Raw genomic sequence first — 27,991 nt, 5'->3', positions numbered from 1 at the left:
TTTGCCCTGTGCCCGCCGCCTCCCTCCGCTCCCGCGGTCGCCCCCCCGGCCCCCCCCCTCCCCCTGGGACCCGGCCCATGGACTGAGCCGCCCGCTGGCCCGCACCACCAGCCGGCCCGGGAGCCGCAGCCCAGGCAGCCAGGTGAGGGGGGAGGCGGCCCGGGCTCCCCCCGGCGCCGAGGCAGCGGGGCGGGGGGTGGCGGCGGCGGGGCCTAGCGGGGGCCGCGCCGAACCGTGCAGAACCGGGGCTGTGGGGAGGGGCAGCCCCCGCGCGGGCGGGCTCGCCCCCCCCGTTCCCCATTCGCCCCTTCCCCCTTTCCCGTCCCGCACGGGGCTCTGCCCGAGTCCCGGGGTCGGGCCCGCTGGGCAGCACCCGGCCCTGTGGCCATCGCCCGGCGGGGGCCCGGAGCAGGGGGGCAGCCGGGGCTGGTCGCGGCGGGAGAGCCGTGGGGCCGTCCCCACGGAGCCTCGATGGGGCCGCTGGCGGGGGCAGCGCCGGCCCCTGCCCGAGCGGCCGCGGCTCCCTCTGGCCCGAGGGGCGAGGGTTCGGTTCTGGCGAGGGGAGAGACGGCACCGGGGTCCGGCTCCCTGGGCGCTGTCAGAGCGGGTAGCGGCAGCACCGGGCATCCCGGGTGCGCCAGGCTGGGACGCTGGCAATGATCCTCTGCCGAAAATCCCTGTTCCGTTTTGAAGGATGACTGTGGTGGCTTCGGGCCCCCAGGAACGGGAGGTGGTGGCGGCAGAGCTGGTTGAGGCTCTCTGAACGCTTTGTAGAAAGGGGCTGCAGCCATCCCGCGTCTCCAGACTGCCAGGAGCGGGTGACAGCAGTCAGACTTCTGCAGAGTCTCCGAGGCACATGATTTCGGTAGCAAAACTCCCGAGACTGAACTAGACTCGCCTGACGGTTCAGATGTGAGGTGTAGATGTGGTGACAACACCAGGAGACGCCCCCAGTCTTCTCCCTGAGCAGGTGACGGTGCCAGCACCGAGGCTGTTGGTATCAGCAGCATCACTTTGCTTCCTCAACGCTGGCATCATCACTTTTTCCTCATTGCCCCCTGGGTTAGGTGCCATTGCCCCATCAGCCTCACCTGTCACTGGTTTTTGATCCCAGTGTTAGTTTTTCAGGAGATGCAGAAGCAACAAGTGCTTTTTAAATCTTTACTTCTGTCTGCCCTAGAGGTTGTAGAGGGTTTGGTTCATTCGGGTTGCCCATCCAGGTCATACTGGAGCTGGGAATACTGACAGACATTTTTCTGATTTAGTCATCTATTGGGGATTTTTGTTGTTGCTTTTCTGGCAGGGTTAAGGCAAACCTGGGAGGAAGATCATTTGGAAAGTACAGGCTAGGTATATATATATATAAATATATATATACATACAGCTGTGGAATAAAATATCTGAATGTAAGTCCTTTGTCTGCTTTTGGAACAGTATATTCATAAAAGCTTTCTTCTAACTAGAATATGCAAGTGTACTGTGTAATTCCCTTGCTCAGACTGGCAGATGTGTGTTTTTTAATAATAATGAACATCAGAACTTGAGTTTTAATGATGGAGCTGTTGCTATGATGGAATAAAGTAATCTCTGATTTGTCTGTTGATCATCTCATACATGCACCAAATTTGTATATTCAAACTTCTACAAAGATATTCACTGGATTTCTGTCACATTTTGATGAAAATTTAAGGAGCCACTGGGTTGAATTTTTTTCCTATATTTCCTTTTTTTTTCTGATGTTGAAGCAGAATTTATTTTCAAAACTGTCCATAAAGGATGTATGCAAGACACAATTCTTTTATTATTATTTCAAGCAGCCACTCTTCCTTAAAATTTGTCAAAGCATTTATCTTTAATAATTTTTTCACTATCAGTACCAGTGAGCCAAAGTATCAATATTTTGTGGCAAAACAAAGTACTCAGAAGTTGAAATAAGTTTGAGGTGATGTAACTGTACAAAGTCAGAGCAAAATTGAAAACTGCTCTGTGCTTTTCAGACCTTGCTGAAGAACAGCAACTTTATTCTGAAGACCTAGGAACTTAAAAAAAATACATATATAAAAATTGCTCTGTCTAGGATCCTTGCTGAGAGGTTGATTGTTTTATTAGAATTCTTGAAGAGGCAACTCCAGCAATAGAGGAGATCTGTGCACTGATTATCCTGCAGTCAGTGGGCTTTTCTGACCTGCTGTACTGCAGGAAAAAAAATCATTAAATATTTTGTCTCTACGAATTCATCTAGAAGTAAATGCTTAAGTTTATTCATGATTGACTTAGCACCTTCTGGTTTATTCCTTTGCATTGCTTGGACCTGTCTGGTTTGGGTGAACATCTCCTTTAATTCAGATTTTAACTCAAATTTTAGCTTCTCATTAGCTGTTTCCCTATTAATAATCCATATCTTAGCTTCCAAACAAATGTGCTTAATATTCAGCATTTCTGGCCTTACAAATTCATCTTATGGGTACTCAAAAAGACCATAATCTTTTTCTACAGTTATTGTTACCCTTGAGATGTACCTTTTCATGCTCAGATATTACAGGAAAAGATTTAGCTAAGAAGAGAATGTCATTCATCTGGTGGTTTACATTTTGTGTTGAGAGCCTTAACTCTGTACATTTTGTAGGGTTTTTTTTTTTAATCTTGTTTGGTAGTGAATATTTATTTAGACTTTTCAAGTGTAAATATTTAGATGTTGTTCTTAAACACTCTTCAGAAGTCAAACACATTATAATTTTACAAAGCTGTCACTGGTGTAGGTTTTTCAAAGGTACATTAGAAAATTAATTATCTCAACAAACCTCCTGGAATCTTTGGAAATTTCTTCTTTGTGCTCCAAAATGGTCAAGTGTGGGACAAAAGAGATTCAGCCACCACATTTGAGTTTTTAAAACCCCTTTAAAAAAAACAGGAGGAGAGAGGGAATCTTTCTGACCACCATTTTGTGTAGGTAATGAATGCACTGTAATATTCCCTGGTAATATTCACAGGTGAAAATGCTGTTAGGCAGCAGGTCTGAATTTGATGTGCCCAGAACTCCTGTTCAGGACTGTGGGGCTCAGGCTCCTGTGTCAGAGCAGCTCAGGAGATTGTTGCTGCCTGGCAGATCAGTGCTGCAATGCCATGGTGTTACCCCAGTGTGGGTTGGTTGACATTTTGTGTGGCAATAGAGCTATGGGCGTGTAAAAATACAGGTGACAAAGGGGTTAGTGAGTAAATGTTGTGCTGTTTCAGTTCTCCCTAGTCCCTACCTCACATAACCTGCATCATTTTGCAGGGATAGGACTTGGGGTTTGTCTTGTAGTTGCCCATCTGTGAACCAGGGATAAATGGAGCTTTTCTGCTTTGGGAACAGTTTGTTGTTGGTCAGGAACAGTCAATCTTCCTTGCTATGTGACTGAAGTGTCTGCTTTTCAGGACATTCATGCTTAATTGAAGTCCTCATTTCCTATAGTTAAAACTTTTTCTTGGATATTATTTATAACATGATTTTTAACAGGTGATGTCAAGTAGTCCTTGTAATTTGAATCTTGGTGATTTCATCTGGTGTCCAGTTTCCCATTCTGCTCTGTTCTTGTTTTGTAAAAAAGCCCTCTGCCTGGTGCTGGTTGGTTGTGAATGAATGCAAAGGTTTAGTGGTGTACACATGCAAGTTCCTAACAAGTAGCATAAGAGTCTTAACAACCTCCAGCTTTCCAAATGTGTGCATCCAAAGGCATAGGGCACCTTTCCATATTCTGCTCCTGACACTGAACAAACTCTCTTTCTTTGAGGATTTATTCTCTCTTGAGTTTTGAAGTGATTTATCAAAGTTCAAAGCAAGTCTGCAGTATGAGCCATGTGAGATTCCATGTTTTGCCAAACCTGTTGTTCAACAGCAAGGTCAATGTCTTCCTCTGAGAAGGTGCTGTTACAGTTCCCACAAAAACTGTGTTCACAGCCATGGGAATCTGGGCTGCTGGGTACCCAGCCTCATTCTGAATGGGTGTTTATCAGTTACAGTTCACCAACAATGAAGTCCCTTCTGTCACCCAGAGCACTACAGTTCATTGCAACCATTACTATCAGAAAGTGTTTTCTTGGTGCACTTATAAGCCTCTTGCCTCGTGTTCTTTTGCTTTAAGCATAAGGAACAGATTATTCTTTTCCACTCCAAAATCCTTTTATGCACTTGAAGACTGCTGGTTGTCAAGCCCCAGCCAGCTCTCTGCTCTTCAGCATATAAAAATCCTTTAGTGGGGTTTTTTTTGTAGGTTATTTGTTTCTGTCAGCATTGGTTTGTGTTTGGTAATGATGTTGTGTTGGGTGTAGCTCCTCCCATTCTCTTGGTGCCATTTGGTGTTTTTTCTGTCCTGTGTTTGAGCAGCAGACAGTGCCTGCTCAGAACTTTGCACTTTTTCCTGTTAAGATCAAGTGCCTGGTTAGACCAGCAGAGAAAATACAGTTGGTTTGGATCAAAAATTGATTTTGATCCTGCCTGGGGGTATTGTCCATTCCCTTGGTTTCCAGAGAAACTGTGGGAAGAAAACTTGAACTGATAGGACTGTAATCCTCTTGTCCACCTCCTTCACTCTCCAGTTAAAAAAACAGGCACAATGTTGGCCTTTTCAGGCCCTGTATCCTCATTTGTTCTGCAGGACTCCAAGATGCCTGTTTGTAGTTCTGAGTTTCATTGTAGAATTTTGAACTGAAGAAAACCCAAGAGCTTTTTTATCTGTGTCTTCTAACCTTAAGATCTCATCCATCTTGTTCTTGGTACTCATATTTCTAGCATCTGCGTGCAGTTGGCCTTAGTTGTGGAAAAGAAGGATTAAACTTTGTGCTATATTTGTAAGCAGAATAAAATACATTTGATTTCCATTTAGAGCAGTCCCTGCAGTGACAGGTTTCTTATTAAGCACTGATATAATTTTATTCTTAAATGGTTTTAGCTAGGTTGAAATTTTTATATGCCTATTTATAAGTGAAATCATTAGACTGGAAATGTAGTCATAAAGTAAAATTTGTATCATTGTTTTGCAGTTAATAGCTGCCAGAGTGTCTCAGGTTAGTGGCTTGCTTTTAGTTTGGCTTTGTGAATTTAGGTCTGGGTCTGTTTCAGTAGCTGATCTCCAGAGCTGTTTGGAAGGGTAACTTCTGCAGAATGGAAATTTTGCTACAGAAAGAGAACTTGTAAGTGACTCATAATCCTGCAAAGAGCACCATTGCAAGATACTGATGTTTGTGTTAGAAAAATTACTTGGGTTTGCAAAAGAGCAAGGAAAGATTCTTGGATGAAATCAGAATTTTTGCTTGGAGAAAAGTAGCTCCACTGAACAGTTTGGTGAGAATTTAATGGTCATACAAATTCTTGTCACCCAACAGATAAGGAAAATTCAATGTAGTGGTGAAACATTTACTAGAGAAGATCTTTTTGTAGCTTTGGGAAGCAAAATGCTAACTTTCTGTTTTTCCTTTTAGGCATTCTCCATCATAAATATCCTATTCAGAACTATATTCAAATCTTCACTCTCTGGATCTCCTAAAGGTACAGGAAACTTACTTAAAACATTTGAGTTTCTTACCTTTTATTTTCATCATATTAAAGAAACCACAAGTTGTGGTAAAACATCAGTATCCACAGGAAGTGTCTGTTTTTAGTTTGATCCTCTGGGTTCTATCTGCAACACCTTTGAGAATTATAACATGAAAGCCCCAAGAGAACTTTTATCTGAAAATGATACATTTTTTATTTTATATAGAAATAATTTATTTAATTGAGACTATGTTAACATCTTTGTCTACTTTTTTCTTACTTTTTGGTTATATTATTGACTTCTGAACTTTGTATTCAAAATTTCTGAATATTCCAATATTCCAGGCATTGATACACCAAAAGAAAATTAAAAAATTAGGAACTGTGGTGTGGAGCAGTGCTGTAATCTGAAAATCCATCCTTCAGAACTTATTATTGTCCATAGGCCATTGACTTGTTTGCTGGCAGACATTGCCATTGTGAGGATAATATTCTGGCAGGACACTGTCTCAATAAAATTTGAAATATTAATGTCTGAAATAGTGAAAAGAAGTGTGGAAGGGTAGGAAAAGAAGTTCTGTGACCAGCTGCTGGCTAAAATAGTATGAATAAAACATCCATTCACTGATCTTTTGTTGTCTGTGGGTGGTTTCAAGTTCTAGCAATATCTTGAGTGTGGTGTTGGGGGCAATTATTTGTAATGCTGTTTGGCTTGAAAAGTTTGAAGTAGCTAACACCTGGTTAAATGGAAAAATCATCTGAAACACTGGCATCTCTTTCTTTCTCTGTCCACTGAAACAGCCTTAATAAGTTGTTAGCCTCAACTTCCTAGATTATGGTGTTTTTCTTGGATAGTTAGGACTTTGTAAGCCTGTTATAGGGTAGAGGGTGTATTACTTTGTAAAAGCACTGTAAACCCTTTTATGATCCCCAAATAACCTGTAATTAAATGTGCAGTGATGAAAAGTGAGCTCTTAAACCACAGTGAAATAACTTCACACAAATCAACTACAGTTTCATAAACTTCACGAGTAGCTGAAAAATGACAAACAAAATTCCAGTTGGTTTTGTCAGACTGTTCTTTGTAGTTGCTTTTCATTTATGAGCTAAATGTTTTTAAAAGGAAAATATTGGTATACATAAACTTTTAGGGTATGATAGTGTAAGTTGCTACGTAGGGTCTAAATTGTCAGAAATTTGTAATGTGGAATTTCAGCAATTCACAAGATATTTTTAATGCCTCCTTTGCTTTGGTTCTGTGTGAATTCAGTCTAATGAACTATTTGCTGTGGTTCTGAATTGGTGATAACTTGCAGGATGTAGATTCAGCTTTTGATCTGAGTATAAAAACGTGAGATTGGTGGATTGGTGAAGCTGAGAGAAACACGGTGGTGTTGTAGCAGCTTATGTAGAAACAAGCATTATATTTTCTAGTTCAAGAATTATATGTACAGTTTTATTTTCATTGCAGTTCAGTTCTCTCCCTGGTGATAAATTTCTCTGCATATATGGCAGAAGACTGTCATGCCCAGATACTCAGCTATCTCAACATCTTGGGGATAAATGTTGAACAGCAATGCATTCCACAGGCTTCAGATTTCTATTTTAAGTTAAACTATAGCTTATTGATTCCTTACAATTTTATTTTTGGTTTGGCATTGCAGCTTTTTCTGGTTTCACCTTTGGAAACAAGTCATAAAAAGGAGCAATCACACAACCCTGTTGAATACCTGTCTTATTTCTTGGTAAAGTCATGGCTCTGGGATTTCTATGGTAATCTTGGGCTACACTTTTGATTGCAAAGCATTCTGCACAGAGGATGGGTGGGTTTGTCATCATGATGGATGCATAAAGTGAGCTTGCTTAAGCTCTCAATACTTGGTTTCTTGTGGGGCTGGAAGTCTGTTGGCTTCCCAGCAGGTACATAAAGGCTGAGGTCTTCCAGTTAGTTGAAGGGCTGAGGGAGGGTGTGTGGTTAAAGCAAGGGGTGCTTCCAGCTCCCCTGAGTTGTGAGTCTGTTCATGTGACTGAGCAGGCAGAGTGCTGAAGGAGTTGTGCAGTTGATCTCTCTGCTGAGAATAAGCAGGTTGTGAGCTATGGATGTGTCTGCACCACTTCTTGTTTGGTCGTGGAATGTCCACAGCTGAAGTCTGTTCCCAGTTGGATCTTGTTTCCAAAATCTTAATGTTTCAAGCATTAGGACATGACCTCAAGTCTGCACAGATTTTTGTCAATAATGGCTAAATTGTCTTTCCTAAATATTATTCTAGCCAGAGGTGTTTGAAGAAAAGCTTTTTCAAGCTGAACAGTGGTAGTTACAACTCTTGATGGAGAGAGATCTGGGTAGAGAGAAGGCTGAGCTGTACCACTGTGAGATTCTCTTGTACTCCACGGTGAACTTAAAATATCCTCGTTAGGAGCTTCCCTTCCTGGGGTTAAAAAATTATGAGAGATCAGTGCAGCATTCTTCACTGCATCTGTAGGGATGGTTGGCTAGTAAACCACTTTACTACATGTATTTTAGAGCTGAAATCCCATGTTCCCTGAAACCAGGTGATGGCAAATCAATGAAGGATAGTGCCTCTCTTTAAAACCAGTCATTTTAGGCAGCTTTCTGAGATGAAGTTTGGACTTTCTGATGTTATTGACTAAAAACTAAAAAAAGTGTCTTCTGCTCAAGATGCTTGAATTAGAAACTGTTTAACTTCAGTTCCTGTGAAGAGCATTTCAGCAGGGACAGTGAGTTAGCTTTTTTATTGTATTGCAAGACTGTTCTTTTCCAGGCATTTATTATTGTTGCATTATGTTTGAAAATTTTCAGTGTTCCTAGTGATGCTCCTGGGAATTAAATGTAATGATTATAAAATTATTACCCTGGAGTCTTAGTCTACATATTTCTCTCACAGCTTCTTGGAGCTCCTTTATATAAATGTCTGAATACCCTTTTCACACTTATAATGAGCCCATTGTATAATTTCTGCAAATTTAGTAGTCAAATATGTATATTTTGACTATTGTCTACGTATAGGTCTTCTGATCCAATGAGATCTGAACAAGTTTTGCTCTCTAGTAAAAAACAAAGTTATCCAACCAGTAGTGTGTATGTGGTGATTTGTATGATATTTTCTCAAAAATCTTTCAGATGGTAGATTTGTTGGTGTATCTGCTGTTTCCCAGTAACTTCTTTCCCCTTCTCTTATTTACTAAATAGATAAATAAATCTTTGTATCCATGAATGCATTATCCTAAGTTCTCCTCTTAGGTTTGTTTTATCAGTAACCAGCTAAAAACTTCACTCTGACTCATTGCTGCTCCTCTTACATTTTGAAGTCCATTCACAGGCTCAGAATTTGAAGCTTACAGAGCACTGGTGGAGTTGTGTTGCTACTAATAGCTCTCTGGTGGTATCTGAAGCAGTGATTTCTCTTCATCATATTAATTATGAAAGAATAAACCTTCTCTTGCTGCCCTAATAAAATCCGTAGGTGACCAGCTTATGTGTGTGGCTTTTGTGTGTGAAATGCCTTAACTTGGCTGTAAAATTTATTTTTAATAAATCAATTGATATATGGATCGTAAGTGGATATGGGCAGCTGAGCTCTGGCAGCAATGATAGCATTTAAACTGGCAACCTGTTAGTATATATTTAGGTTTAACTGTCTGAGCATGAAGATAATGTTGCATCCATGTGTAAGAGAAATCTAATATTAATTTGCCAGTGGAGGAAAAACCTATTGCAGCATTTCAGATTGGCTGGTTCAGCTTCATGGCTTGGAGGATTTTTTTTCTTAAATGAACTTAAGTGCTGGCTTACAGTGTTGCAGGGCCAAATAACTCTAAATTGCTTCTTGAACTGTGACTGAGACATGTTCTGACTTAAATAGAAGTAACCTTCAAAACACATGTAGCTTATAATGTTTATGAACTCTCACACTTTCCCTTTTCCCTGTTGTAGCTACTTTGGCATTTTCTGCTGGACACCAGTTGTGTTCCCCTTATAAACAGCAAAGCTCTTCCTGGTGATCCTGGAGGAAAAATAATGTAGACTCATGCTCTAATTTTTTTTTTTTTTTTTTTTTTTTTTGCAAAGACTGCATTTATTGCTTGCCCTTTCAGTTTAAAAACTTTAACTTCAAGTGATAGAATGCATGATATGTAATCTGTTCATGAGAGTTGCCCTTTGTGTAGTATACAAACAGTGGCTATCAGTTTAAGTAACTGGATTTGCTTTGTAAGTGGATTCAGTGATGGGGAAAACAGATGGGTAGTTGATCTTAAATGAGCAAGCATAAATAAAGCTTCTATTCTACTTCCTTTTATAAATGAAAGAAATGCAGAACTCCAGTGATAAGGCACACAGATTGAAAAGAGCTGTTAAAAGGGGATGTGTAAGTGACCTATTGCATTCAAAATGGAAACGACTGAATGTTGTTTTACCCTTTTGCCTTTCTTGCTAATGGAGAAATAATCTCAATAGATTTTTAGTTAAAGAACATGAAATAATTAGTATAATTTTTTTTGTCTTCACATTTTAGGTCACCAATTTGGCTTCATCACACTGAGTCTGCCCGCATTCAAAGCTGTTTACCTACAGTAATTTGATCTGGTTGGAAGTGAACATGTCTCAAGTTCAAATTCAAAATCCTTCTGCTGCCATTGCAGGGAGCCAAGTATTGATTAAAAACCCATCTCTTTCACAGCCTTTGAGTATTCCTTCTACTACTAGTTCTTTGCCCTCTGAAAATGCAGGTAGACCTATCCAAAATTCTGCTTTACCCTCTGCTTCAGTTACATCCACCAATGCAGCTGCAGGTAAGATTGAATGTGTATAAGTGTATATATTCATATACTTTATAGTTTGGTATGATATATCCCTGATGTACTGCACCTATAAATATTTTAACAGTAGTGTTTATCCAACTAGAGTAGTTTGTAATGCTTTCTTCCTAGTTAGTGGAATCAGATAGAACCATACTTTCCTGTGAACTTCTAATAATTCATTTAAATGTTAGTAGTAATAGTAAAGAATATCCATCTTTCTACAAGTAGCTTGTTTTAGGTATAAATAACATGTTGCACAGTTCTATTATCTCAGTTATTTTCTATTATCTGAAATAATTTTAGTGTATTATCTTAGTTCTTTTAGAAGCAATTTAATGATAAATATATTGTGCTAATACAATAGAAGAGAATACCATAGAAGGTGATAAAAAAAGGTAATAGGGAAAAACGTAAAGAAAATAAATTCACTGACTTTTTGAAATTATTCAAAGTAAGTAACCATGATAAATACTTAAATTACTCCTTGAGATGTACTACATAAGAGGCAAGCTAAAAGCAGGAATCTTCTAACTTTGTATTTCTGGATTGCATTAAAACATTACATTTAATGATGCTATCTTTTAGGCATTTGGGAATTTGGAAATCCCCAAATTCAATAGATTTGTTGCCAGTTTTACTGCTGTGCAGAGCTGCCTGTTCCATCGCATCTTTTCTGATAAGCAGTGTGCAGCAGACAAATAAATGCTAAGCCAATGAAAAAAATTAAATTAAAAATTGTAGTGGAGTTCATTGCTACCTGTTCATTAATCTGATTTTATGTTATCTTTCAGCTCCTTCAAACATGGCAAACCCCAAAGAGAAAACCCCAATGTGTCTTGTGAATGAGTTAGCCCGTTTCAACAAGATTCAGCCGGAATATAAGCTCTTGAGCGAGCAAGGTCCAGCTCATTCTAAGGTAAATATTCACATAAGTTTCTTATTGCTGCTGTTCATGCTCTTTTACTTTCATAAGTTGTATGTTGGAGGAATCGTCTTGGAATTGAATAATGTTAAAAAACTAAAGCCTTTTGTCCAAAATATGTGTATTTTCCGCTTCAATGTGCAGAGGAGGCAAGGTGGGCATATAAAAAAATACTGGGATAACATTCAGAGCATCTCTTCTTGTGTTTTTGTTATGCTCAAAAGTAAACTTAATTTAATTCCCAGGCTTGCTTTTGTCTGATTAGTTTGTGAAAATTTAGGGCAGTACATATCCTTTCTTATCCCACATGCTTAAAAAGAAGTGCCACAGAGTTTGCTCTATAATCACATAGGCTTGTGCTCACCTCTGGGCACATAGAAGCCTTCATGGTGCCACATGAATCTATGTGTTTTCAAGCCACTGAAAAATATCATTAAAAGAAAAACAAGCCACAACATTAAAGCAAGAATTCAGTTTTCTGGAGCAAAAAAGTGAATTTCAATGCTGCTTTTCAGAGTAATGCTGGCATACCAGCTCTTCATGGGGCTGTCACCTCTATATACAGTGTCTTTTGGTTTTTAGGCTGTTTGATCTCATGCAGTGTGCAGGGCAGTTGTTCACTGCAAGTATTGGGAAATTCTAAATTTGGTCATCTGGAAAATCCTATCTGTGTCCTAAGTGTTTATCTGGAGATGGTCTGGCAGTTGAGGAAAGCTTTGATTTCTGTATTTTCAACTTCTGCACCACCAAAAGACTCCTTGTTTTGTGTAAGAGGGTCTAATAAATTAAGTGAATTCTGAAGCATCTCCTAGTAAAGTTAACATTTTCTATTTTGAAGGTGTTTACAGTGCAGCTCACTCTTGGGGACCAGCACTGGGAAGCTGAAGGAACTAGTATTAAAAAGGCACAACATGCGGCAGCAGCCAAAGCTTTGGAAGGGACAAAATTCCCTAAACCCACTGCTCGTCCATCTCGTAGTGAAGGCAAGAATCCAGGTATATGCCACAACAAACAGATTTTTAAAAAAATTAATAATAAAATACACCTTTCTGGTTTTGGTATGTATTTTAGAAGTTGCAATAGGATTAATAAAAGCAGTGATTCTGCATATTTAGCAATGGCAGTAGCCAGGTTTTTGAGAACCTCATCTTAATTTAACCCTTGATCATTGTAGGCAGCATTAAAAGAAAATAATTTTGTTAACAAGCTACAGATTTTTTCCACCAAGTCATTCAGATTTGAAGAACCCACTGTCTACCTTAGTGCTTTTTGTCACAATATTTGGATGAATCCTGGAAAAGCTATGCTCTTCATCCACACAATGCCTGCACTGAGAGAAACATTTGGGGTAGCAATAACCCCTCCTTTTGAAAAGGTCAGGTGCTATCTGAAAGTCAAGAGTCATAAAAACTCATCTTAGCTATTAAGCAGAAGGAGAAATGTTTCATTATTCTCAGTAAACAACAGAAACAGAAGAAATGTAGCATGTCTGTTAATTAAAAGGGGTTTTTTGGGAAGAGAAATTTCTGTTTTGCAGACCACATTGTTAGATTTGCTGTAGAAATAAACTGGTAGCTTCACAAGTTTAAGGCACAATATAAAAATAAAGCCCCCAGAAAAACCTCAGCAATTTCACTTTTTTGTAACAGGATTTGTCACAAGTCTGCTGGGCTGCTAATTTAATATGCCAAACATAGACCTATTTTCTTTTTATTCATTAGCATTTTTATTCAGAATTCATTCGTTTAAGATACTAGATAGGGCAAAACTTGAGTTCATTTTTCCCAGTTTGAGACAGCGTAAGAGTTTAGATTGCTTTGGTCCCTTGTGACATCTGGACAACTCTCTCTATTCCTTTTTATATAGACAGTGTAACCCCCACAGTGGAGCTAAATGCACTTTGCATGAAGCTGGGAAAGAAACCTATGTATAAACCTATTGATCCTTATACGGGGATGAGATCCACTTACAACTATACTATGAGGGGTGGCACTTACCCTCCACGGTATGTGTGTTTAAATTTTTGGTTTTGCAGTCTTATAGCTTTGAACTTCTGCTCTCTTTGACTGAGTGCTTTGGTGATATCTTCTGAAAACAGCTGAAAATATGTCACTTAAAGGGATATTCAGCTTGAAACATAAGAGGCAGAAAGTTTTGATAAGTACACCCCACCAATGTCTGTAATTTGTCTTACTTAAGTCTTTTTTTTTTCTTTGGGGGAGGGAGGAAAAGCAGAAAAAAGGGAACTGAACCAAATGCTGGAGTGTTTTTGACATTCAGGTTCATGAAGCATATAGCTAAATATTTCTTGCGTTTCCTTTCTTTGTAAAAGCAAAAGTGAAGAAAACAGTTTGATGCTTTTTCTAAAACAAAATTTCAGCTTCATTTAAAGAATCTTCTGTGGGTACAGGAACTGAGAATTCAAAACTTATTACCAAGTCTATATAAACGTAGTTACTTTCTCTGTTCTAGCTGGTTAGAAAAGTGGTCATATAAAACAAGAACTGCTGATACTCTGTTTCAAAGATCTATCCCTAAATACTTTCAGACTTTTAAATCAAAATTTGACTTTTTCATACAGTGCATTAGTGTTGAGGTTTTAGTTACTGGTATCCAAGAGATTCATCTGTACAACTTAATTTCTGTTTACTTTGTAGGCCAAACTGTTTGCTTATTGAAATCTTTCTTTGCAGGTACTTTTACCCATTTCCTGTTGGGCCCTTACTTTATCAAGTTGAGCTTTCAATTGGAGGGCAGCAGTTTCATGGGAAAGGAAGAACAAGACAAGCTGCTAAGCATGATGCAGCTGCTAAAGCACTGAAAGTTCTGCAGAATGAGCCCTTGCCTGAGAAACCAGAGGTGGGAATTAATCTCAGTGTTGTAAGCAAAACTTGATAAGATAAACTCAGCAACTGTTATAGATTTTTCCCTAATTGAGAGGAAGATGACAGTTGTGAAATTTAATTCTGTGTCGTAGTGTTGACCTACTTGTGTTGATAAAACCACTTTGTTTTAAAGCATAAATTTCTATGGAACTAGAGCTTTCCCAAACTTAAGTTATATTAATTCTTTTGCTGTCATGTTTTTCCACAGCAATGCTGTAGACCTCTGTCAGATATGAGCACTGGAAGCATAGATAGGAATTAATATCTTATCAGGTACAGATCATATACAAACTTCTGAAGAAATATGTTAATGGGGTGCTTGCATTCCAGTATGGACAGCGTAGAAATCAGACACAGATTTGCTTCCTAGACAAAATTACTACATTGTTTTGGAAAGAACCATAGAAATTCTAGGAGAGCAGGAAGTTCGTGGAAGTAGAAAACTCATACACACATTTTTATATGAATGTCAGAGGCAAAGTTTTAATGCTCCAGATATTTCTGGCTGCCCAGCACTTTCCATTCCAAGATCCTGTTATGGGTCTTTTATGTTGTGAAGCTGAGGGGCATTAAGTTAAAATTCATGAGTGTGTTTGTGGGAGAGAACATTGCCCAGATAATTAGGCAAAAACACTGGATCTGATGGTTCAGAGAAGAGGCCTGGGGGGCACTGATGGTAGTAGTGAAGGAATGTAGAGCATTGAATGATGGAGACTACTGATAGTGAAGGATCACAGATGCTACTGGGGAGAGGAGGGTCATGCTAGGAATAGAAACTGAAAGAATGGTGGAGGTGAGTTCTGCACTGAAATCTGGAACTGGTGATACCCCAGAGGGGGGTAAGGGATAAGCTGGAGGTCTTCATGTAGGAGAAGTCAAGACTGAGGGGCATGTTCCCCTTCAGTTCAGGGAATTCCTGAATTTTCCCAGATTGCTGAATATTTTTCTGTGTCAGTGATGCATAACATCTTTTTGAACTCACCCATGGAAAGGATAACCTACTGTCACCAGCCATTTTCCACCCCAGGCAGCAAAGTTCTGTGAACTGGACCCAAGGAATCCCACTCTGCAGACAGTAATAGGAGCTCATGTCACTGAATTCTTTTGTTTACTATTGTAGAAATGCCTCTGTACAAGTGACATGCAGAGTATTTGTATGGTTGTGTTTGAAGTTGAGTAATGTGAAGTCATCAGAACAGAATCTGTAATTGTCTGTATGTGACCATGTAGCCTTTTCTCTAGGATGCCTCACTCAGTGTAAAGGTTGTAGATTGAGAGGTTAAAGGAGGTAAGCCTGTGAAGTGTCTCCTTTTTCAGTTCATTTAAGGACATGATAAGGGAAATACTATTATGACTGATGCAAGAGATGGCAAGATGGGACAATTATTTTATGAATACAACAGTTGCAGGCTCACTGGGAGCTAAATGTTATCTTGACCCTGCTATACACGATGGGCAAGTCACTTAAACTTTCACAAGAAACACACATCCATAATTGTAATTTTGTTTTATGTTTGAGTTGTCTAGAAAATGAACAGTAAGAAATGCAGCTATGCTTTAGAAGAGCAATCCTTTGAACAGAGCACTGTTCTATAATCACTCAGATAAACTGGATTTTAATTTAAAATTTGGTACTTAAACCCTAAGTTCATTAATATTTACAGCTTTCAAGTACTGTAGTTTTAGGAATGTCTTGAGAGAATTGCTGCTTTTGAAACAGTGTTTTGTACTAGAAAAGATGAAGATAAAGTAAGGAAGATTTGGCACTGAGTTCATTCTTGTATTCAGTGAGGCAAATTCCTGGAAGGGTACAGTGGGTTGAGGTCTTAGAGATACTTTACAAGAGCATCCTGTTTTTGTGTGTAAACAGAATATGCTTATCCTTAAACACTTGTAGTTTTTGGGGGGTTGGGCTTGTAATTTTCATAACTTTTTATTCCCCTGTAAATCTGTCTATTTACAGTATTTTTTACTCTTGTATTTTCAAATGAAATACTCAATGCTTAAGAAGAAATCATGGAATAAAATGATGTGACTTTAGGAATGGCCATTTTCCATACCTTCTCAAACTGCAACTCTAGAAGCAAGTGGCAGGAAAATTATTTTATTTTACTTTATTTTATTTTATTTTATTTTTAATTTTATTTTAATTTTAATTTAATTTTAATTAGCTTTGAACTGACGAAAGCCCTGCCTGAACAACCCAATTTCATTTTCTGGACTGTTCTGCTTTGAGCTGGGGGGCTGTAATAGGAGGAGACCTCCGAAGGACCTTTGGAACCTAAATTATTCTGATTGGAGGGGTGACACACTGAAAAAGTTGCACTACTCTGTTACTTTGTAAATTTACAGACAAAGATGATGAAGCATCAGTTTAAAGCTTAGAAAACATACAAAGCTATGGTTTCTAGCACATTTCTTAGAAATTCTAACTTTTGCCTGAAAATACCCAAATCAGAAATGCTTCTATGTTTTTGCCAGCTTACTGGGTAAATATCAGCTGCTCTTTATACCTCAGCATGGAAGGAAACAGTCAGACTGAGAGCTGTGTTGAAACCCATGTAGTTCTGATCAGCCTCTCCACTGGTTTTCACAGTTCGTGTATAAGCAGTTTTTTATAAAGTACATGTTGAAAGAATTCCTAGAAAAGGGCAAATCCCTCTTAAAGGAGGATACTGCTTTTGCAATCTGCTTTGGAGTTTTTAAATCTATTACTTATGTTTCCTTTTGTGACTTTTTCTTTCACCTGTTAGAAATGGATTTGAACTGTGTCATGAGAACTAAGAGTGGTACATATTTATGGTTTTGGTCTTCTGCTGATTTAGACACAGATTCCTTGGAAAGTTCAGTGTGCACACACAAACTACTTTAAAAGCACCTTTATAGATCATCTGCCTTGAGGTGTGCAGGGAATGGGAAGAGCGTGTGTGTGTGACTGGGTTTGATTTATGAAATAAACTGGTACAGAACTCAAGTAGAGGCAAAATAATAGGTAAATATCTCTAGTCTGTTGACTGATATTTTGCTATTAATTTACAATTTTTAGATAAATGTATTGAAGAAACATAACTGTGTTTTACACTGTGTGAACAGAGTAGGAATATGTCAAGAATATACAGCATAATATAGCAAATAATTTCACACTATTTATTTCTGTTCTCTTGAAAGGATATTAAATGGTAAATGTCTAATCCAATAAAGAGAAGTCCTGGTCACCTTCACAAGGAAAAATGTGAAAATTTGAAAAAACTATAATGTATCTGAAATCATAAGAATTGGAAAAAATATTTTTAATTAAAGTGATTGTGGTAAAGTTTTAACAGTAAGGGCAGTGGCAGATAATTCCTGGAGATGCTGGTAGTAAACTTGATATAACATCTAACCTGTAATAAAAGAAGACATCAGTATATCAAATATATTTTTGGGCATATGCTGCTTTTGAACTTGCCAATTGCATTTGAAATAGGTTTTAAAATATGATGATCAAGACTTTTGAATCTTGTGTTCAGACTTGGTTTTGCCAATTTTGCCTGGCCTCGTGCCTTCTGCTGAGGTATAGTATGGCTCCTCCTGGCTCCTGTGGGAATGGTGCCATCATGTGGTCATCAGTTTTGGAAGACCTGAAGATTATGTACACCTCCACATGGAGGTTAGAGACTCGATGTGGCAGTGGGATCAGAAGTATCAGATGGTATCCTTGAAAAAGGATGTTGGACTCTATGTGCTCTTATGAAATGGTTGCAACTCGAACCTGAAATACATGGTCAGCTGTAAAGAACAGTGTGAAATCTGATGGGGCAGGGGGAGGAGTGAAACCCACAGATTAATTTTAAGAAGATTTTTTTTCTGAGAGAGGAAAATGCTGCTTGAAATGGTGGGGAAAAAGATTTCCTTCATGTTTTAATCTGACTTTGGGGATGCTTGCTACCACCAAAACTAGTTTTAATCAGTGAGAGCTCTCTAGCCTATTTCTGCTGCTCCAATAAAATATTTAAATAATTTTTGTTACCTGATTGCATATCTAGTATTGTGGCATGATATAATTGGTGAAATTGTTGCTGTTCATCTTTATCATAATCTTTCCAATATCACTGCTGGAACCTTAGTCTTAAAATTTTTCTGTTGCTGTTACCATGCCTCTTAGTTCATGTTGATCCCAACATCAGTGAAGACATTTTTGGAATCACAATCAAAATTTTACCTGGAGATACGTAGAGGTGCCTGTAGGTAAGCTTCACCTGGCACTGCTGTCCTCCTAGCAGGTGTGAGTTCTCAGAGATGTACAGCATTTGATTTAAGGCAAGTTCCTGACAGTGTGTTCTTCAGATGAGGAAAAAAAAATGTAGCTGAAGGACTTAAAAGGTAGCATGTTAAAGGACAGGGCTGTGCCAGGGTCTGTTTAGCCATCTTTTATTCACATTGGTCCCATTCTCAGAATCTTTATTTTTCCTGCCCTTTCTCTTACCTGATACTGTCTTAGTGCTTTTGGTACAAATGTCCAATCAGTATATGAAAATTGTATTTCATAAAGGTACTTCCATTTGGAAATCAGTTCATTTAACACCTCAGTTTCATTTTCTATAAATTGATTTTTAAACCTATTGGCCTATATTTCATTTGTTCTTTACTGTAACAAGCACATGAAACACAAAGTTTGCTAGATTTTACACATACACCTTAAATGAGCTTCTTAAGTTTCAGTTCTGTAGTATGTGTGCTGCATTTCTACACATTCACAGAAAATGACAGTAAAGGTTAGACTACTTAAAATTTTAAGAGTTCAGTAAACTGGTTGGATGGATAAAATTCAACTTAATAGGATCTTTATTTTAAATAGAGTATGCTTCTTTTAGGTTAACGGAAAAGAACCAGATGATGAAAATCTCAATAAATCTGAAATAAGCCAAGTTTTTGAGATTGCACTTAAAAGGAACTTGCCTGTGAATTTTGAGGTATGTTTATTTTACAAGCTCTAGATTTGTTTTTATTAGAATATTAAGGATACACATATAAGTTGAGTCTCTACTAGATAACCCAAACAACTGACTTTTTACATGCCTTGTTAGTTGTGAATACATTTTTACCTTTGACAGTCACACCGATTGTCTCAGTTTATATGGTAAAGTGAAGAAAAAAGAAAAATCCACCTGTTCACAAATTCATGTAGTAAAATCATGACATGAGTGAACAGCTGTGCTGTGGTTATCTGTGCAATCCTTTTTTCAAGCTTTTTGAAAAGTCAGCTTTACAGTGAAGAAACAACATCACATTAATGGTTAGAACATAGAAGTGCAGAGTTGAGGCAAAAGAGCACAGCTCACTCTGAAGGACATTTATGGAAGTATTTGCTTAATGAAACACTGATGTGGACTTACCCCCAAGCTGCAAAATCTCACAGATAGGTTTCTTTTCTTGCCATGAGGTGACCTCATGTGCATCTTACTTTCCTTTCCCTTTGGCCTGGCTGCTTGCTGCCTCTTTGCCCCTCCTCAATCACTTTAGTTATCTTAAATCAATAGTTTCCATCAGAGCATCTCTGTTTCACTAAAATATTAATTGATCGTGCTGCTTTCCTGAGCTGACAGAGTAACATTTAAGTCAACTATCTGAATTACTATAGTAAGAAAATGCAATTGCGTGTAGCAAAATTGCTTCTATAACTGTTCTATGACATTTTATACAAAGCCTTCAATTCGTGCAGATTAGCCTGAGTGTCACTGATAAAAATACACTGTCACACAAACCAGTTGTGGGTGGAAGTTCTTAATTCATTCTTATTTCTGACTTAATGGATATTTTTGTATATTTGTATGATGTGTTATGAATGGAGTTAAAAGACTAAATCTTTTTAGTAGTAGCAATCTCTTAGAGGTCTCTAGAATTCTTGATTTCTGAACTAAAATGCTGGTCCTAAAGAATTATCTTCTATTTTCTATTACTGTAACATGATGTATTTATTTAGGTGATGTTAAATATATGGAATTACATACTGATTGAACAGAACAGTCATGTTTAATACTGAAAGAGTAAATCAGTACATTAAATTAGATGGGTTAATGACTTATAGGTAAAGATTGCTTGCTGCATCTGATCTTTTTCAAGTATGTGTTTGTTTGGGTGGGAATATGTTATTTGAGTACTTTCTGGGAATCTAAAATATCTTTATCCATAGTACTTGAGAGAAGTTTGCTATAAACAATGTGCCCTGCCATTCTTAATAAGTGTTTATCACGCTTTCACTCAGTTTTTCCCTCTGAAACAGGTGACCAAGGAAAGTGGCCCTCCCCATATGAAGAGCTTTGTAACCAAGGTGTCTGTTGGAGAATTCATGGGTGAAGGTGAAGGAAAGAGCAAGAAGATCTCAAAGAAAAATGCTGCAATAGCAGTCCTAGAAGAACTGAAAAAATTGCCACCCCTTCCTACAGTGGAGAAAATGAAGCCACGAATCAAAAAGAAAACAAAATCAATAGTGAAGGTAAGAGAGAAATGGATTGGAGCTCTTGACTGTTATAAATAATCATTAGTTGAGAAGCATTCCTGAGTTAATTAGAAAAACTCAACTGCTCAACCTTTATCAGCAGTCTAGTGCAGCAAATGAAATTATATTTTGCTCCCACTCTAAATGGGATTTTGACACCCCTTTTACAATAGTTATGAGTAAATTCATGGATGAAAGAGAATGAGTGGCACATAAAAATCAAGCTCTGACTTTCAAGCCTAAGACTTAACAGCTTCAAGTTTCACGTGATGTTGCTTGTGCAAATTCTCCTGCAAGACTGTCACTCCTAATATAGCAGGATTAGAACTTGTAAAACTATTACCAGTGGTAGGTTATATGTGGTCAACTGTGACAGCAGAGCCAAATAAATTCAGTGTTTCTCTTTGGCTGTGACAGTGTTTCATTAAGCAGTTTTTAATTCCCTGCTTTTCAATTCTAGACACGAATGAATTCAGTGGCATTTTGCATGTTGTCTGTTAAACCAAATATTCACAAATTTTGGCTTATCTCCTAAACGTTTTTCTGCTTTAGCTGCAAACAAGTCCAGAATATGGTCAAGGAATGAATCCCATTAGCAGACTTGCCCAGATACAGCAGGCCAAGAAAGAGAAAGAACCAGAATATATGCTTATCACAGAACGTGGCCTTCCACGGCGCAGGAGTTTGTTATGCAGTTTGTATGTTAATTTTAAAAATGAAATTGCATGGCTGTGATTTTTTTGTTGTTCTTGTTCTTATGGTAATCAGGTTGTCATGATGATATACAACATCGACAGGATTACAGCCAAATTTCCATGAAATTTATTAAGAGAATATTTAGTGGGATACATTGAAGGAAGATAAAGGTTCAAGAAAAGTGATCTGAATAATTTTATTTTTTTTAATCGCATAGGGAATCAGAAGTCTGCGTTGTAGCTGCCTAATGTTTTAACTAACAGGAACATTAATATTCTGTTATGAGATACTGAGCTGCTTATGTTCCATAATACAGGATTTATTAACATGAACCTGGGTATCCTTCATTTCCTCCTCCCCAAGATTTTGTGTGGTGCTTTAGAGTGCAGCACTTTCTGCAATCTGCATTGCAAATCCCCATTGTGTGATAGTATTTTTAATACTGATATCTACTAGGCTCAAATAATGAAGTGAATTCTCCAGACCTCTTCCCTGTCCTGGCCAAGATAGGCTAGTTAGTTGCTTCTTTTTCATTACACTAGTAAATCTGGTAAACCTGTAATTTTAGCTTGGAAAATTTATATCTGCTGTAAGTTTCAGCATCTAGGCTGTTTCCAAGGTGAGATGATGAAATAGAGTTACTTGTTTTACTTCTGTTTCAAATTTTTGTGCTTGGAGGATAATGATCATTGCTAATAAATGACAACTTAATGGTCATTTGAACTATTCTGTGACTCAGGGAGTGCTGAAGAGATAAATCACCAGTAAGGGAATCCTAATACTACCGTTTAGGAATTTAGAGTTTCTTCCTCTTTTGTCCAGGTGAAAGTTGGTGCACACACAGCTGAAGGAATGGGAACGAACAAAAAAGTTGCTAAACGCAATGCAGCTGAAAATATGTTGGAAATTTTAGGTTTCAAAGTCCCTCAGCCTCAACCTCCAAAGCCAGCATTAAAAACAGAAGAGAAGGTAAGTATCTTCAAGAAACAGCTTTACTGTTTAGTACTACAGCAAAAGTTTTGTTGAAACAATAGCAGCTTGTGAGGCAGGAACAGTGTAGAAAATCCATGCTTTCTGCTTTAGTCAGAAAGCAGTTTTATTGGGGTGACTGGTTCTTAAAAAATAGCCCATTTGTGTCCAGTATCCTACCCTCAGCAATACCAATAACTAGTGTTAGTTTTACTGGGTTGATTATGGTATCTGTATTCTTAATACCACTTCACTGGTAAGTAGTTTTAGTCATTCAATGAGTAAGAGTCACTGAACTTCTCTTCTTGGTAACTATGTAATAATTGAGATTTTTGAAAAATAAGTTTTGCATTAAAATGTTGACGGGTCAGATCACCTAAATCTTGTAAACTTTAAAACTAGGGGGTAATTAAAGGGTTATGTTGTATGTATGGCTTTTTTTCCTTTTATTTTTAAGACACCAGTAAAGAAACCAGGTGATGGAAGAAAAGTAACCTTCTTTGAGCCAGGCTCTGAAGAGACTTCAACTAGTAAGTAACCCTACTGAAAGAAGTGTTATCCTGTTGGGGCCTGTGTGTATCTGTTGTGTTTCTCAGTCCCTTCAATAATGTTTTTAACACACTGTAATGAGCAGAGATGGAGAGCTGCTGGCTTGCAAACTGAATGAAGTGAGGGCAGTTTCTTGGGGGAAAAAGGTAAAAGGAGGAGAGTTCAGCCACTCTGGCCAAGGAAGACATTTCTCCCATATTATGTCCCAGCAGATTCCCTGGGAAAAAGGTTGGGATTTCTGATACCTGGGAATTGCCTTCTAGATTTGGAAGAATGGTTGCAGATTTAAAGACTGCCCCAGAAAATCCTTAGCCTTGAAACAGCTCAGTCCTAATGAACTTCATTTATCTATTCTGCCATTATACTGTCTCCTCTGTCTATTCTAGTGGCATTGTCTTCCCCACCTGTCTTGAGCACACCTCTGATTTTCCTCCACAGTTCTGTGTGTGCAAGTTCCCTGTAAAAAGCTGTTCTTATCCCTCTTAATCTAATTTATGCCATACTGCCAATAAATTGCTATCAATTGACTGTGGGTTGGATATCTTCTGTAAATTGTCATTCTTGCTGCTTCATACTGTGCTGACATTATATTTAACCTTATCTACCTCTTTACATTTATACAATATTCAATTTAAACTCTGTGGGCTGTCACTCTCTTTACAATATTTAATAGTGGCTCTGGCCATTCTCTGGTTTCATTATTTCTTCCTACAGTTTAAATGATAAAATAAAAAATCCTGAAACCAAAAGATATATCTAGAATGTGGTTACAACTGTCTGAGGTGTCTGTAAGCTTGACTAGCCTGGATAAAGTACCCCTGGAGGTAAAGGTGCTCCTTTTGGCAGAAGCAGCTGTTGCACTACATCAGTTACTCAGGAAGCAAACTCTCTTGATGCTAAATCTCTGACCTGCCAAATGCAAATCAAGCCCACTAAATTTGTTAAGTGTTTCAAAATAATTTGTAATAAAATATTTTTTCCAAAAGTGGCTTTTGATGCCTACACATCCCTTCATGTGCCTGTAGAAAGCCTCATAGAAACAGCATTTGCTTAGTATGTGCCTCTCTCTTCTCAGGTAATAAAGAAGATGAGTTTAGGATGCCTTATCTCAGCCATCAGCAGCTTCCTGCTGGAATCCTTCCCATGGTCCCTGAGGTTGCACAAGCTGTAGGAGCCAATCAAGGACACCATACCAAAGAGTTCAGTAGGGCAGCCCCAAATCCTGCCAAGGCTACAGTAACAGCAATGATTGCTAGAGAGCTATTGTATGGTGGTACTTCTCCTACTGCTGAGACCATATTAAAGAATAACAACTCATCAGGCCATGTACCCCACGGACCACTTGCTAGGCCCTCTGAGCAGCTGGACTATCTTTCCAATGTTCAAGGAATCCAGGTAAATGTTCAGCTTTGCAAGATTTCTTCCAAAGTTACTCAAACTGGTCTAACCTGTTCTTTGTCCTAAAACTGTTCAGTTGTGCTGGTGCCTGATATATTCTAAGGCTGCTTGTTAAGCTGAAGTGCTGAAAAGCTGAATGTGTTTTACCAATGAAATGTACTGAATTTAACAGATTTTCTAGTTTAGCTTTCAAATGTGCATTTATGAACTGCATTCTCAGCCTTAACTTAGTGATACTCTGGAGTCTTGGAAGAATAAAATTGAAAGCACCATTTCCCGAGTATTGTCTGATATAAGAGATGTCATGACATGAACTTTGCTGAAATCAGTTTTTCTGATTATTCTTTCTTACATTAACATTTAGTTCAAGCTGTACATTTTCTTGTGTTTGATGCCTCTCATCAGAGTTGCACAGAAGTTCCTATATTAATGTTAAAGAAGCAAAGTGGATTAAGATGTGTAATAGGAAAAAAATTAAATGATCAGTATAAAGGTCCCAGCAACTGTCATTATTCAGAAGGCTTGCAGAGCTCTTATGATTACTAGAAGAAATATTGAAAGTGACCTCAGACTTCAAACTAAATGATTCTACTGGCTGAAAGAATGATTAAAAGCACAGTTCAGATTTGTATATGGATAATATTGATATATAGCAATTGTGATATATTTCTGGTACTTGGTTAACTGAGAACTAAATCCTTTCTTTTTCTTCAGGTTGAATATAAAGACTTTCCAAAAAATAACAAGAATGAGTTTGTATCTCTTATAAACTGTTCTTCTCAGCCACCACTGATCAGCCATGGAATTGGAAAGGATGTAGAATCTTGCCATGATATGGTATGATGTGTACTGCTGAAATGTTTGCTCTTGGGCCTTCAGTGATCTCAGGGAAGCAGTGGATAGACCACGGTTTCATATTACTGCTGGATAGCAATGAATTAAATACTGTACAATTCCCTGGCTTATTTTTGTCTCATACTTCACAGGCTACTCAGATAATTGACAAATAATACCAGAATATAATCTAAATAACCTTTAAAATGCTGTTCGACATTTTGGTCTATATGTTCACAATTTTGGTCTCAAAAATTGCATTTGTTTTACCTTTGATGTTATTTACATGAACACACATTAAAAAGCATGAAAAAAAAAACTGTTAAATATAAGGGCATAGCAGCTTATTTTCTGTAAAATAATGGGCTGATATTTCATTGGGAAATATAATATTTGGATTCACCTTACCAGACTGTCTGCTGGAACAGAATCCAAAATGGAAAAATGCCAGTTCACCATTAGAAAGTAGAAGATGCTCTAAATCTGTTAAGATCCCTTATATATATTAAAAAATCTTTTGTTAACTATGGCTGAAGTATTTCTTTGTGAAAGAATGAGTCTTCCAGACTGTAACTATAAAAGCCATTACATATTGCTAATCAATCTGTACATAGTCTACTGTAATTTGAAAATAGTTTTGTTCTTTTGGCATCCGTGGTGACCTGGGTAACTGACTGAACACCACAGTAATAGTTTGGCAGTATGTAAATGCACATAGGAAACCAGATTTTACCCATTTTTAAACTGGAAAAAAAAAAAAAAGGCAGTAATTTTCTAATGGTTCTAATTGATACAGATTTCTGTGGTCTGTGGTCAATGCCATGGGAATTCCCCTAGCCACAGCAAGATTCCTTGTTTAATGCAGCAAGATTAGTTCTTTACCATTTTGTTTTTTCTACCATAATTACACATCTTAATAAAAATATTACCAAAATGAGAACACATTTTAAGTGAATTCCAGTCCTGCTTTCACTAAACTAATGGAATGGACTCAGGCTGAATTTCTGAATGCTCTCTCCTTTCTCTAGGCTGCACTGAATATTTTAAAGTTGCTGTCTGAGCTGGACCAACAAGCCACAGAGATGCCAAGAACAGGAAATGGACCAATGTCTGTGTGAGTGTGACCCATTGACTATCCCTTGCCTTAATGGAAACCTCTAACCCCGTGATGTACTATAAGCAAATAAAATGTGAGGGTTTTTTTCTTTGCCAGAAAAATTAAAATGCCAAGTGCTGGTACCTTCAGAAGGATGAGAGGGTAGGTTTTATGATCAAACATTTAATTTTCATGTGTCAAAATGTGTGTTACTGAACAGGAGCAAGTGGGGAAAATGTAATGGGTGATACAGAGCAATTCTGACTCTGCTTCAACTACCTACTACTACATAGATTTGTAAACTGTGATTTTTAAAGTGTGTTTTAAGTGTTACATCTGGTCCTTTTTTTCTGTAAGTCTTCTGTACATAACATGCAAACAATGTATAGGTTTCACAGCTTGCTTTCAGCAGAACTGGGAAGGGTTACAAGTTTCTCCCTCTGACCAGGAAAAAAAAAAAAGTTTACTCTCCATTTAGATAATAAGTTGTCAAAATGGTGGAATTAAGAAGATGCTAATTGATTTAAAATGAAGGCCATTTATGTGGAAAGAAATCGCTATATGCACCTCAGATTTTTTTCAGCTGATTTTGAAGCATCTTATTTGTGGAAATAGTGTTTTGTCTCGTGTAAGTAACAGGTGTTTTCTTATTTGTAGATGTGTGAAACAAGAAATGGAAAGTGACCCTCTTCTCAAACCGGCTAACTCAAACACTTTGGGACAGACACTGGACAGCACTGCCTAAAAAAGGCTTTTGACTGGACCCAAACCTGAAAGCACCAGAGAAAATCAAATGCTTCCTCTTAATGTAACCTAACTGTTTTTAGAGTGCTACAGTCTTTACAACCTACTGTAGTGTATAAATCATAACCGTTGCTTTTTCTTCAAACAGTGATGAATTTTTAGTTTCATTATGTTGTTTTGATTGAAATGACACTATAAATTTTTCATTTAAAAGTTTCTTAATTGTATCTAGAACAATAGCACAGTTTAGAAACTTTGTCTTCTGAGACTGACATGTTATCTGTGAACTAACTTGGGAAGATCATATCCATGTATGTGGTTATTTTGTTTTTATTGAAATAGCAGTTTCACTGGAAACAAATTGTGTGCCCACCATTTTAAAAAGTCCAGCTTAGTAGCTTAACTATCCAACGGTTGAATGAATTAAAACACTTTAGGAATTTTAAACTTTGTTTGATCATTTTTGGTTAATTTCTAGTTTTCTTGAGGGGGGGGGGGAACTCGAATGCAACGTGACTTTAAATGATCTATGTTTTAAGGATTGTGTGTTTAGATGGCACACAGCTCACTGCATTACAGGATATGATCTCAATGTAGTGCATATAAAACCGCAGATTGATTTTCCTTGAGTGCTTTATACTGTTTAATTACATCTCCATGTAGGGCTGAAAAAAATTACCTATGTTTATATATAAACTGTGTTGCTTTTGATGTTGTGTTATTGCGTGCTGAACTGTGCGCAATAAAGTTTTTTGCATATGGTCCAGGTAAAGCACGATAGCCTTGCAAGTTAAGTACTGCTTCAGTTCATTGTTTACGCTGGAATTTTTTCTCCCCATGGAATGTAAGTAAAACGTAGTGTTTGTCACCAATAAATGGTAATACTAAATTTTTTTTTTGGTTAATTTATTCTTGTATGCCACTACAGGGGCTGCTTTTTTATAGGATTTGTAATGCTTGTGATATAGTACGGGCAGTATTGTAAAGCTATGGAGTAACTGTACAATGGTTATCACTTACATATGAGTAACTACTATTTGGTAATGTGGAGGATGTGAAAACCTGGCAAGGTCAAGGGAATTCA

General features: G+C 37.9%; 1 protein-coding gene across 1 annotated transcript; it reads left to right on the top strand.

The window, feature by feature from the left end:
* The first annotated feature begins 8 nt into the window (after positions 1 to 8).
* STAU1 (staufen double-stranded RNA binding protein 1) lies at positions 9 to 27,796 on the top strand. Its single transcript, XM_030462910.1, has 16 exons — positions 9 to 142; positions 10,051 to 10,327; positions 11,128 to 11,252; positions 12,097 to 12,253; positions 13,125 to 13,263; positions 13,952 to 14,117; positions 18,997 to 19,095; positions 20,388 to 20,618; positions 21,174 to 21,307; positions 22,118 to 22,286; positions 22,744 to 22,816; positions 23,911 to 24,230; positions 24,948 to 25,070; positions 26,096 to 26,181; positions 26,281 to 26,325; positions 26,821 to 27,796. Exons 2-16 carry the CDS (start codon positions 10,135 to 10,137, stop codon positions 26,906 to 26,908), a joined length of 2,148 nt encoding a protein of 715 aa, XP_030318770.1. The 5' UTR covers positions 9 to 142; positions 10,051 to 10,134; the 3' UTR covers positions 26,909 to 27,796.
* The last annotated feature ends 195 nt before the right edge of the window (positions 27,797 to 27,991 follow it).

Source organism: Calypte anna, chromosome 20, assembly GCF_003957555.1.
Source record: "Calypte anna isolate BGI_N300 chromosome 20, bCalAnn1_v1.p, whole genome shotgun sequence".
Classification (NCBI taxonomy): Eukaryota; Metazoa; Chordata; class Aves; order Apodiformes; family Trochilidae; genus Calypte; species Calypte anna.
Note: the sequence above shows the minus strand (reverse complement) of the source record. Positions and strands in the feature narration are given on the sequence as shown.

Bases quoted from the DNA above. Each gene is read 5' to 3' on its own strand.
- STAU1 (XM_030462910.1), top strand. From the start codon at position 10,135: ATGTCTCAAGTTCAAATTCAAAATCCTTCTGCTGCCATTGCAGGGAGC. The intron at 11,253-12,096 runs GTAAATATTCAC...TCTATTTTGAAG, and splicing joins AAGGTCCAGCTCATTCTAAG to GTGTTTACAGTGCAGCTCAC. The intron at 22,287-22,743 runs GTAAGTATCTTC...TTTATTTTTAAG, and splicing joins CATTAAAAACAGAAGAGAAG to ACACCAGTAAAGAAACCAGG.